At 43.5% G+C, this 12,851-nt stretch overlaps 1 protein-coding gene across 1 annotated transcript; it reads left to right on the top strand.

Annotated features, from left to right (window-relative positions):
- The first annotated feature begins 10,281 nt into the window (after nt 1–10,281).
- On the top strand, nt 10,282–12,158 carry LOC136450145 (GTPase activating protein 1). Its single transcript, XM_066450484.1, has 3 exons — nt 10,282–10,508; nt 10,779–10,874; nt 11,634–12,158. Exons 1-3 carry the CDS (start codon nt 10,395–10,397, stop codon nt 11,919–11,921), a joined length of 498 nt encoding a protein of 165 aa, XP_066306581.1. The 5' UTR covers nt 10,282–10,394; the 3' UTR covers nt 11,922–12,158.
- Nucleotides 12,159–12,851: the final 693 nt, after the last annotated feature.

The raw sequence follows: 12,851 nt of genomic DNA, 5'->3' as shown, positions 1-12,851 counted from the left end.
GTATCCCGTCAATTGGCTTTTGGGCAACTGCCAATCAAACTTTGCTTTGCCGATGTGATCAAACCTAGGGAAACAATCACCTGTGGAACAGATTAGAACAAGGTGGTACAACTCTCCCCCGATGCCGATATCACAGATGTTGATATATCCACCTGGACGCCAGTATCCTTCATCACCGAGTCATACAAGCAATGGTGGCGAGAGTGGAAGGAACAACTGTTTGCAACTTCTGCTCACACATATCGGCACATGATCGACCCTGAATATGCCATCCCTGACGACGCAGTAAGTTTCTTTTAACTCCTTTTTGCTTTTTCTCTACATATATCAGTAACTGACTCTCTCATGACAGGTTAACAACCCAGCACCATCGGTGAGCAAAAGTGGGAAACCCTTCGATCTTCAGCCTATTTCCCCGATATCACCGATTGGCTACAACGCCCCCACCTTAACTGCTTTGACCCACCAGAAGATCTGTACCAAGACCATCACCTCTAAATCCAGATTGGCTACAGCTAGGGCCACTCCATCGGCTGCTGCTACAACCTTGGTCAAGGCATTCAAGGTAACAACCTTGTTTATTTCTACTTATATTGATTACAAACTGTATTAACATTAATCACCAGGGGGTAAGAGCTGCCACTGGATCATCATCGGCAATTCCTCCGATATCAAGCACCACTTCTTTTGACAAACCTTCAGAGGTATTCTCTTGACTTCTCATTTTATCCGTTAAATATCATACCTTACACTTGTTTTGCAGCAACAATTGGGTACATCGGCAAGCGTACCAGACGTCCAAGCTTCACAACCAACAAGTGCCGATGCCCCCCAGCCAATCGTTGCCGATGCCCAAGCAAAGCGCAAAGCTTTAACAGATGCCGAGGCACAGCCAAAACGACAAAGGTCCATGCCGATCCCTACATCTGCCCCAATGTCATCGGTCATCATACCTCAAGAGCCAGCCACTGATGAAGTCACAGAGGACATCCCATCGGCAAGCTCAGCCGATCCCTCACACGACACACTCCAGGTTGTTTCTTCCAGTCAAGCACAGGAAATTGCCTTGAAACAGGTAAACCGATTAACCTAGCTGATTTACAATATTCATACTTATCCTTAACCGACCTCCTTTTCTTTTTCTCAGGAACAAGACTCCCCAAACAGCCTATTCTCCTTCGCTATTGACATCTCTGACGATGATGGAGAGGAAACAAGTTCTTCCCTTGTACTGGGAACAATATCGGCAGAAACTAAGTCCAGGTTGGAAGCTCTCCTGAACTTGCTACAGCAGGATACCGCCCAACTGGTAGATGACTCGGACCCTGCAAAGGCAATTTTCAAAACAATCCGTGGCCAGGTCCCTGCCGATGTTGAAGAAGTACTCTTCCCAGCAGCCCATTTAGAGAGTCGCCAATTACAATATCAACGGGCTGCCCAACGTATTGCCGATAGAGCAGCTCAGGCTCAACTCAAGGAAGAGATGCTACAACTAAAACAAATTGCCGATGAGAAGCACAAGGGCATCGGCAACTTGCAGACTTCGGGTGCTGAACTTAAGCAGAAAATCTTGGATTTATCAGCAAGGAAGATGGCTCTATTGGCTGAATTGAAGGAAATCGAGGCAGCTTTAACTCATGCTCAACAAGAAGAAAGCCAGCTACCCAACGCCATCAAAACCCTTCAGCAAGAAAGAGATATCCAGGCTCGCAAAGCTTTGGCCATGAAGAAAAAACTCAAGCCCATGGAGGGTACTGCCGATGACGATATCAAAGAAATGGAGGAAGCCGAGCAAATTCGCCTACGTGCGATATTAGCTATCCAATCCTTGTTGAACTTGTAATCTTGTTTATTGTATCGGCACTTTACGAGACATTGACATCCTTGCGTAATTCCAGCCGATAGGACTGTTATCGGCACTTATACTTTTATGCATCCATCCAGATACTAGGGTAATATTTCTTTAAATATTTTCCATTTAATGCTCTAGGAAACACAACCCCTTTGAGGGTTTCTAGAATATATGCGTTACCAGGAACAGATTGATTTATCCGATATGGACCTTCCCAATTAGGAGACCACTTTCCAAATTTTGAACTTTTGGTCCCAATCGGTAAAACCAATTTCCAGACCAGATCTCCATCGGCAAACTCCTTTATCTTCACCTTCTTGTCATACCATCTGGCTACTCTTTTCTTATTTTCTTCGATGCTAACTAAAGCCCTTAACCGATGACCCGCCACATCTTCCAACTCATCCTTCATAAGAGTATTATAATCATCGACTGTCAGCTGATCTTGAGAACATATTCGCCTAGAGCCAACTTTAATTTCCCAAGGCAATACTGCATCGTGTCCATATACTAACTGATAAGGCGTTACCTTGGTTGCACCATGACATGACATCCGATATGACCATAAGGCTTCATTTAATACTGTATGCCACCTCCTAGGATTTTCTTCAATTTTGCGCTTAATGAGTTTGATGATCCCTTTGTTAGAAGCCTTAGCTTGACCATTAGCTTGAGCATAATATGGAGAAGAATTTAAAACTTTAATTCCCATACTTACAGCAAACTCATCAAATTCTCCTGACGTAAACATAGTGCCCTGATCGGTAGTGATAGTCTGAGGAATACCAAATCGGTAAACAATATGCTCTTTCACAAAATCAATCATATTAACCGATGTCACCTTTTTCAAAGGAATTGCCTCAACCCATTTTGTGAAATAATCGGTAGCAACCAGAATAAATTTATGTCCCTTACTCGATGGCGGATAAATCTGACCAATGAGATCAATAGCCCATCCCTGGAACGGCCACGGTTTGATTATAGGGTTCATAGCCGATGCAGGCGCCCTTTGAATATTACCAAACTTTTGACATCCCTGACATCCTTTAAAATATTTAAAACAATCTTCAAGAATAGTTGGCCAATAGTATCCATTCCTTCTGATCATCCACTTCATCTTGAAAGCCGATTGATGCGCACCACACACTCCTTCATGAATTTCACCCATCAAAGTTTTCGATTCATCACTACCAACACATCTGAGTAAAACTCCATCTATAGTTCGATAATATAATTCATCATTGAGGAGCACATACTTGGTAGCTTGGAACCTTACACGTCTTTCAACCTTTTTATATGGATCCTTTAAATAATCGACAATCTCCTTTCTCCAGTCATCGGTATTAACTGCTGATGTTAGCACTTCCTGAATAAGTTGATACCCTAAAGCATGCTGAGCTAGTCGATTAGCTTCCTCATTATGCAGTCGAGGGATATGTTCAAGACGAAAATCCCTAAATCCTTTCAACAATTGCACACATTTTTCATAATACGAAATCAAAGCTTCACTTCGGCATTCATAAAGTCCAGCCAATTGATTTATAACTAGCATAGAATCACCAAAGATTTCAACAGCATCAGTACGTATCTCCTTCAGTAATTCTAACCCTTTTACCAAGGCTTGGTATTCAGCCTGATTATTCATCGACGTAGCAACAATCGGCAATGAAAACTCATACTTCCTTCCTTGAGGTGAAATTAGCACAATGCCGATACTTGCTCCTTCACCATATGTGGACCCATCGAAGAAAAGTGTCCAGGGAGCAACTTCCAAAGAGTCCACTGAATCATAATGCTGAGTGACCAAATCAGCCATCACTTGCCCTTTAACTGCCTTAGTTGATTCGTAACGTAGTTCAAATTCTGATAATGCTAAAATCTACTTGCCGATTCTACCACTTAATATCGGCATCGACAGCATATACTTGACTACATGGTCTTTGCATATGACCATACATTCGGCAGATAACAAATAATGCCTTAATTTGACACACAAAAAGTATAAACATAGACATAATTTTTCGATGGCTGAATACCTCGTCTCAGCATCCACTAGTCTTCTGCTCAAATAATAAATAACACGTTCTTTCCCTTCAAATTCTTGAATAAGAGCTGAACCGATAACTGTATCATCAGTTGATAAATATAACCTGAAAGGCTTCCCGTGTTGAGGTGGAACTAGCACTGGAGGATTTGTTAAATATTTCTTAATTTCATCGAGGGCTAACTACTGCTCAGCTCCCCATACAAATTCCTGATCGGCTTTTAATTTAAGTAATGGACTGAAAGCCTTGATCTTACCCGACAAATTAGATATGAATCTTCTAATGAAATTAATCTTACCGATCAAAGATTGCAATTCAGTCTTATTGGCAGGAGCAACCACCTTGTTAATTGCATCAATAGACTTCCTACTGATTTCGATGCCCCGCTGATGCACCATAAAACCCAAGAATTGACCTGCCGATACGCCAAATGCACATTTATTAGGATTCATCTTCAATCCATGCTTCCTTGTACACTCCAGTATCTTTCGCAGATCGGCTAGATGTTTTGTGATATCTCCAGATTTAATCACCACATCATCAATGTAGATCTCTACTAATGTGCCGATGTATTCATGAAAAATAAAGTTCATAGCTCTCTGATAAGTAGCACCGGCATTTTTCAAGCCAAACGTCATGACTACCCACTCAAACAACCCTACATGACCTGGACATCTGAAAGCAGTCTTGGGAATATCTTCTTCAGCCATGAATATTTGATTGTAGCCTGCATTACCATCCATAAAGCTGATAATCTGATGTCCGGCTGCAGCATCAATCAATAAATCAGCAATCGGTATTGGATAGCCATCCATCGGTGTGGCTTTGTTGAGATTCCTGAAGTCAATACAAACACGAAGTTTTCCATTTTTCTTATAAATAGGAACCACGTTAGAGATCCACTCTGCATATCGACACTGCCGAATAAACTTTGCCTTAATTAATTTAGTTATGTCGGCCTTAATATCAGGAAGTATATTAGGGTTGCATCGGCGCGCTGGCTACTGATGTGGTCGAAATCCAGATTTGATAGGTAACCGATGTTCAACTACCGATCGGTCTAATCCAGGCATCTCAGTATAATCCCAAGCAAAACAATCTTTATACTCCTTTAACACATTAATTATTTGCTGCTTACACTTGGAATCTAACTTAGCACTAATAAAAGTAGGTCTTGGCCTATCGCCATTACCGATATCTACTTCTACTAAATCATCTGCCGATGTGAACCCTTGACCTAACTTTCCATCATCGGCAAACCTATCCATTAAAATTCTTCTTCAGAACCGACTGCTTGGATCGGTGGAATTTCATAATCAGCAACTCTAAGGAACTCTTTTTCCCAAACTTCTCCTGATATGCATTTAGTTCGCTCATAAGTATCTGATTCTGCCGATGCGATGATATAAGAAGAATCACCAGGGACAACCTCAATCTTATCCCCAATCCACTGTACGAGGCATTGATGCATTGTAGAAGGAACACAACAATTAGCATGAATCCAATCCCTCCCTAGAAGCAGATTATATGCACCCTTACCGTTAATAACAAAGAACGTCGTCGGTAAGGTTTTGCTGCCGATGGTCAATTCAATGCATACTGCCCCTTTAGCCGGCGACACATTGCCTTCAAAATCTTTCAGCATTATATCGGTTTTGGTCAAGTCTTGATCTCCCTTACCAAGTTTTTGATACATCACATAAGGCATAATATTAATCGTAGCCCCTCCATCAATAAGTACCTTAGACACAGGCTGCCCATCAACTCTGCCCTTCACAAACAAAGCCTTAAGATGCTGTCTCTCGTCATCGGTAGGTTTCTCAAAAACAGCCATCATTGGATCTAGTGTCAACTGAGCTACTTGATCAGAGAGAACAACTTCTTCCTCATTATCAGATAGTACCAAAAATTCCATCGGCAACATGAATACCATATTAACATCTGCCGATGAACCCTTATTTTTGTGTTTTACCTGCCACTGCTGATGACCAGACTTCTCATTAGAGGAATTTTCCTCTTGGTATAAATCCTCCTGACGCTCACGTTGCATCCTCCTTCTCTGTGTTTTTGTTAGACCCTCCGGGCACCATCGAGGAAACTTGGTTTTCCAAACCGGCTGATAACAGGTCCTAGTCGATTCCACACGGCGTATATTAGGGTCCCTGTAGAATATTTCCTCATCAGGAACTCTTGCATTTGCCATTTCCTCAAGCTCCTCTTGATTCCTCGGAAAACATCCAGCGCGTTTACCAAGCCTTTCATGTACACTAAGTCTGCCCCCCAGCCGATCATGTACTGATGCTCTGCTTCTAATCGGCTCATTGATAAATAAACCCCGATTGCCAGGTTGAAATCTTCTTTCTGTCCAATTGACCCCATAATAACCATTGCACTCAGGGCAATTTTCAACAGTTGGCAATTTAATACCTTCTTCCCAGCAATGGATAAAAAACGGGCACCTCCAATGATCTTTATGCCGATGCCATTCTTCCCGATGTTTTTCTTCTTGCTGTTGTTGATATCGATCATTACGCTAACGCCAACCCTCCTGCTGCCTTCGATGAGTAATCACAATGCCAGGTCGAGGAGGTTTTTTGGAACTACTGCTTTCTCCCAGCAACCCCTTACTTCTTGCATCATCGGTAGTTATCCGATGTTGGGGATCCACTGATGCGTTTTTCTCAGCAGCCTCGGACGTCAATACCTTGGTCTTCCCTTTGGCCTCCAACGTATTTGCTGGAAAGGGGTGTTGATCAATTTTCATCGACCTTTGGGCATTAGAAGTACCAAACTTAATTCTCCCAGATTCAATAGCCGATTGTAATTGTTGCCTGAACACTTTGCACTCATTTGTACTGTATGAAGTTGCATTGTGCCATTTGCAGTACAAGATCTTCTTCAACTCTTCTGCTGATGGGATCACATGATTAGGTGACAGCTTAATTTGGCCCTCTTGAAGCAGAAGATCAAATATTTTGTCAGCCTTGGTGATATCAAAGGTAAACTTTTCTGGCTCTTTTTGACCAAAGGGACAAGATATCGGCTTTTTATTCTTAACCCACTCAGCTAAGCCGATAACTTGTTCTTCATCAGAATCAGAATCTCCTACTTCTTCAACAAATGATACCTTTTTACTCCAATTCTTTTTAGGTTCAAAAACCCTAGTATCTTGATCAGAGATCCTTTGCACAAGATGACTGAGGCTTTCAAATTCTTGAGAAGCATATCTGTCTTTAAGATGTGGCAATAACCCTTGGAAAGCCAGATCGGCAAGCTGTCGATCATCCAGTACCAGACTGTAGCACTTATTTTTTACATCTCGTAGTCTTTGCACAAAGCTCTCTACCGATTCATCATTGCGCTGTCTCAATTTTACTAAATCGGTAAGCTTCTTTTCATGGATTCCAGCAAAGAAATACTTATGAAATTGTTTTTCTAGATCAGCCCAGGTAATAATAGAATTTGGTGGTAATGAAATGAACCACGTAAATGCCGATCCAGACAAAGATGATGAAAATAATCGAACTCTTAATTCATCTCTGCTAGCTGCCTCTCCACATTGAATAATGAAGCGATTGACGTGTTCCATTGTTGATGTATCATCCTGCCCGGAGAATTTAGTGAAATCTGGTACCTTGTACCGATTTGGGAGAGGAATTAAATCATATGTAGGAGGATATGGAGTCCAATAAGAATAAATATTGACCTTGGGCTTTATCCCGAACTGATCCTTCATAATTTCTGCTATCCTATCGGCCCAAAAAACATCAGCTTCCTGCTGACGAACTGGCTGAATTTCTACAGGAGGTACCTGCTGATATCCTTCCACATATCTTTGTGGCCCACGATCTCCAGCAATCGGCATATTTGCCGTTACTTATGGTCCATTAACCTGTTGGAAAGGATTCATCGGCTGAGCTGCCGATGCTTGATTCTGAACACTAGCTTGCATATAACCTTGTTGAATCCCTGCAATCTGTTGATTTTGCTGAACTGTGTGTTGAACAGGTAACTGTCCTGACCAACCATTATTAGAACCCATCGGTACAAAACTCACCAATGGCTGGTAATTTGCTGATATTGTTGGATAATTATAACCAGTTTGAGGCATAAACTGAACCCCAGTTTGACTCATAACAGGGGCTTTCTGTTGTATCGGCAGTAAACTTGCCGATGGATTTGAACTGGGCGTTTGAACCGCAGGCATCTGGAAACCCCCTGGAGTTGGTTGCACAGTAGTTGTTGTGGCATATTGAGGCACTTGGGCCATCGGCGAAATAGCCGATGGTATAGAAGCTTTACCTACTGCGTCAAACACTTGAGGTAATCCAGGATTGAAAGCAGATGACTCCGGAGGCATACCATATCCCCACCAATTAGTAGGAATCTGGCTATTCTGAGACACAGGGCCTGACATAGCTGATGCCGATAGATCTGTACTAAGCTAAATTCGTCCTCCTGGTAGTACCGGATCTGATCGTACCGGTGTAGATTGAATATTAGGTAAGCCTGCCGATACTGGAGAAGAAGTAACTTCTGTACCCACAACGACCGATGGAGTATTGACAGATGCCGGCTCTGGTTGGTGATAGGCAGGCCCAACATAATGCGGTGACGCTTGTCCTTCTTTGAGAGTTCGAACCACAGCATTATGAACAGTATTAGACAACACATTGAATGATTAATCAAAACATGATTTACTGCAGAATTAACCATCTCTTGAAGTTTACCAGGGTTGGAATCAAAGGTAACCTGCCGAGGCAACGGCAAATCTTGCTTCTGGATAACTTGTCCACTCTTGTTCAGGCTAAATGATTTCAGACAAAGCTGCCTGTATTCTTCTACGGCCTTTTCCATAGCCTGCCTCTGTTCTTCCTTAAGATCTTCTTCTGATACCGCGATAATGTTCCCCGCATCGATCTCGGAATTGAACATATTGATCGGATTGATTGGTCCCACCAGGCATGCCAAAAGATGTGTTGATGCAAAAGTGGATCTGCAAACACAAAGGGCTAATACCCGAATCGATATCCAAGGCGTGCCAGTCGATTTGACCTGTTAATCGACAAGGATGAAGATACGAGCACTTTGGTCCTGACAACAGCGATACGCCCGGAAGTCACGGCCAAGAGGTACTCACGCGGAACTCGAGGATCGCCGAAGGTCGCACTGAAGCGATGCAGCTCGCCGAATCAATGAGAACTCGTAAAGAGAAAATAATGCAAATTGACGAAGTCGCCGAAAAGTAAGTAGATGCAAATAGGAGTAAAAATTGGTTTTGATATTGATTGATATATCTATTTACATTGCCCCTCACTCCATATTTATACCCTGATCTAAAGAGACACAACCAAACACAACTAGGACACCAAGCTCATATCTAAGGAAACACGTGACTCTTACATGAATCATACTCTAACAAATATAGAAAAAGAAATCAACTCCTATCTATTTCCCTGTCCGCCTTAATTACGATGGAAATCTCACTGTCCTTCCTCCCATCGGCATACCCCCTGTCTCATCGGCAATAGTCTTCAAGTCTTCCCCCATCAGCATACTCCTTGTTTCATCGGCAGTAGTCCTCAAATCTCCCTTCATCGGCATACTCCCTGTTTCATCGGCAGTAGTCTTCAAGCCTCTCTTCATCGGCATCACCAGCTATCGGCAACCATCTTTACAAGCTGGCTTTCATCGGCTATCAAAGTATACAGTAACTTTCCCCTTGCCGATTAGTCCACTCCGAACATTTTAACACGTGCAAAAAACGGTGTCAACAGGACTGCAGGCCAATGGATTGGAGACAAACATAGGAACATGCGTTGCTGAGGCAGGCCTAAGACTTGTATGATACCTCCTCGTAAATATTCAGAGCTCCCTCAAGCCGGACGTGAGACCACGGCAGGCGCCGGCCAGCACCGTGCCAGGAAGGCTCCATCCGATCGTCCCGTCCAAAATTACCGTGTCATCACAACGATGTTCGTTTCCTGCCGCTTTTTCTGCATCTGTGGATTCTGGATAGACGGGGAGCAGCAGCGACCGGATCAAACCCACCTCGGTCAACAAACAACAACAGCCTGGAGAACGGGGAGTCGTCGGCCCTCCTCGGTCAACAGGTCAAGAGCCAGGAGCAGGACGAATAGTCTACGCTGCTCAGTGCACACCCACAAGAATTCCGACCCGGGGAGCCCACTGTCTGGTGTAGGTGTACGTACAGTAGACGTGTAGTGCAGCAGGACAGGAGGGGTGGGACCGCGGGACCCACCGTGGGAGAAGAAGAGATCCACTGGGGGCGTCAAGCACCGCGGCAATACGTATTCGGCGTCTCCTACAGTTTTCTGACTTGGCCAGCGCAACGGCAGCTTACTTAAGTTGAAGCCAGAGCGCAACGGCAGGTAGAATAGAACCGCAGAAACCCATCGAGAAACAAACAACCGAGAAGACCTGCGGCGGCTGCGGGGAGGAGAGAGAACTTGGTGGTGAAGGAGAGGGAGACCACCATGCTGCACCATCTCGTCGGGCTGGTGAAGGTGCGCGTGTTGAGGGGAGTGAGCCTCGCCATCCGCGACCTCCGATCCAGCGATCCCTACGTCGTCGTTCGCATCGGCAAGCAGGTCCGCTCCTCCTCTCCTCCCCTCCTTTTCTTTTCTACAGGCGATTGAAGTTTGCCTTGATTTACTGGTGGGTTTTGTCCGTCACGAGATCTGTCGAACTTCGTTCGAATCGATCCCCGCCAGGTCTACAGCAGAGACGACGACTAATACGCTACTCCGGCTATTCGGATTTTATTTTTCCTGTTTGAAGTTTGTTCCCCTATGAAGTTGTCTGTCCTTTTTTCACACATGCGTGCGCAGAATCGTGATTATTTTTTCAACAATCCACAGAAACTGAAGACACGGGTGGTGAAGAAGAGTACCAATCCGGAATGGAACGAAGAACTCACGCTCTCTATTGAAGACCCTGCAGTTCCTGTCAGACTGGTATGCATACGCTTCCACCTTTCCTTGCCCAAATCTGTTCTCTGGGTTCTTTTGCCCCTACCCTTTCCAAACTATGCAAATATTCTGAGCAAACGAGTACCAAAGGAAGAAGTACTACTATTTTACTGCTAGTACTAGTTTATTACCTGTCTTCCTCGATATGCGCAAGTGTCGCTGTTATCTGTACTAGAATCGATATGGGCAACCATGTTTCATACAGTGTGAAAATCAGGTGTCTCCTGATATACTAGTAGTAAATGCTAACTCAGCCTGCAGTCACTACTTGGAGGGGAGTAACTATTTGCCTTTTATCTTTTTGCTGAATCTTACTGAATAACTTCCATATTATGGAAATTAACTTTGTCTATTCTTATATGTAACTGATCAATTGAATTGATGCACACTTGTAATTTGCCTGTGCAAGCTAAATGTAATTCAAATTAAGCCATGTTTAGGATCTTTTAAGCTTCTTAGGTTGAGTGTATTAGTTTCCTGAGGCTCCCTGTGGTTTTTATATTTGACTATTTGAGTCTCAAAGGGAAATATGAATGTCTGGTGAACTTCGGTAGGAGGGCTGAGATGCAAACTTGAGCTAGAAAATAGCTGTCCTTGAACTTTCATAGTTGAAACTTGAAACACTTAGTCCATGTCCTTTCAGAAGACTATTTCATAGCTTAGATTACACACCGTGACTTCATTTTCCAAATCTCTTAAAGAGAGAAACACTCATATTGACAAGTAACTCTCTCTCATTTTCAGGAAGTTTATGACAAGGGCACTTTCGTTGATGATACAATGGGTAATGCAGAGGTGGACATCCGCCCATTAGTCGAGGTTGTGAAGATGAAACTCCAGGATGTTGCCGACAAAACCATAGTAAAGAAACTGGTGCCGAATAGACAGAACTGCCTTGCAGAGGAGAGCTCGATATATGTATCGGAGGGGAAGGTGAAGCAAGACCTGGTTCTACGGCTAAGGAACGTAGAGTGCGGGGAAATAGAGCTCCAGCTTCAGTGGGTCGACCTCCCTGGCTCTAGAGGTGTATGAGGGAGGCCAGCCTGAGCTCTGCCTTCCCTGCTGTTTTCAGGGATCCCCAACTCTTTGCTACTTGAAAAGAACTAGTGGTTTGCGTGTGGACGCGCGTAGAACCATCAGTTGTTTGTAAGGAGTTTTGGTTGCGTTGGCGCTTAGTAAATAGCGTCAGCGAAATGTATGTGCATAAACCTTAGACAATCAAGACTATATAAAATGTGTACAATGCATGTACTAAGCTCGTTTCGTACACATGATGATCCCCATCTCAGTTAAATCAATTTCCAGGGTTGTCTTAGGTCATAGGATCGAGTCGTCGCATCCTTAGTAGCGCGCTACATCGGCGTCCGGGTGTAGTGAAAAATGAGCAAGGGTCTTCACATCTGAGTCGACGGGTGCGAAGGATAAGGAAGCTAGTCGAACCAATTAGGATCCATTTAGTTAGTTGGAATATAGGGTCGCTTCCAGGTAAGTTAAGAGAATTAGTTGATACCGCGACTAGGAGGCGTGTAAATATATTATGCGTTCAAGATACTAAATGAAAGGGTCAGAAGGCGAAGGAGGTGAACAATACAGGTTTTAAGCTTTAGTACACATGAACCGTTGTGAATAGAAATAGAGTAGGAGTTTTGATTGATAAGAGCCTCAAGAATAGTGTGGTGGGAGTGAGAAGACAATGAGATAGGATTATCTTAGTCAAGTTTATCATTGGTGATATGGTCTTGAACGTAATTAGTGTGTATGCCCCCCAAGTAGGCCTTGACGAGAGTGCTAAGAAATAGTTATGGGAAGACTTAGATGGCCTGATTAGAGTTGTACCTAGTAGTGAGAAGCTTTTTATAGGAGAAGATCTTAATGGGCATGTAGGTTCTATAAGCGCAGGTTTTGAGACAGTTCATGGAGGTTTTGGGTATGGTAGTAGGAATCAAGAGAGGGAGGAAGTTC

This window comes from Miscanthus floridulus, chromosome 5 (genome assembly GCF_019320115.1).
Source record: "Miscanthus floridulus cultivar M001 chromosome 5, ASM1932011v1, whole genome shotgun sequence".
In the NCBI taxonomy this organism is placed as follows: domain Eukaryota; kingdom Viridiplantae; phylum Streptophyta; class Magnoliopsida; order Poales; family Poaceae; genus Miscanthus; species Miscanthus floridulus.
The sequence above is the reverse complement of the archived record's forward strand: the minus strand, read 5'-3'. Positions and strand labels throughout refer to the sequence as shown.

What these genes read in the sequence shown, in the direction of transcription:
- LOC136450145 (XM_066450484.1), top strand. Translation starts at nt 10,395, where the DNA reads ATGCTGCACCATCTCGTCGGGCTGGTGAAGGTGCGCGTGTTGAGGGGA. An exon ending in TCGTTCGCATCGGCAAGCAG is followed by an intron (nt 10,509 to 10,778) that starts GTCCGCTCCTCC and finishes AACAATCCACAG; the next exon opens with AAACTGAAGACACGGGTGGT. An exon ending in CTGCAGTTCCTGTCAGACTG is followed by an intron (nt 10,875 to 11,633) that starts GTATGCATACGC and finishes TCTCATTTTCAG; the next exon opens with GAAGTTTATGACAAGGGCAC.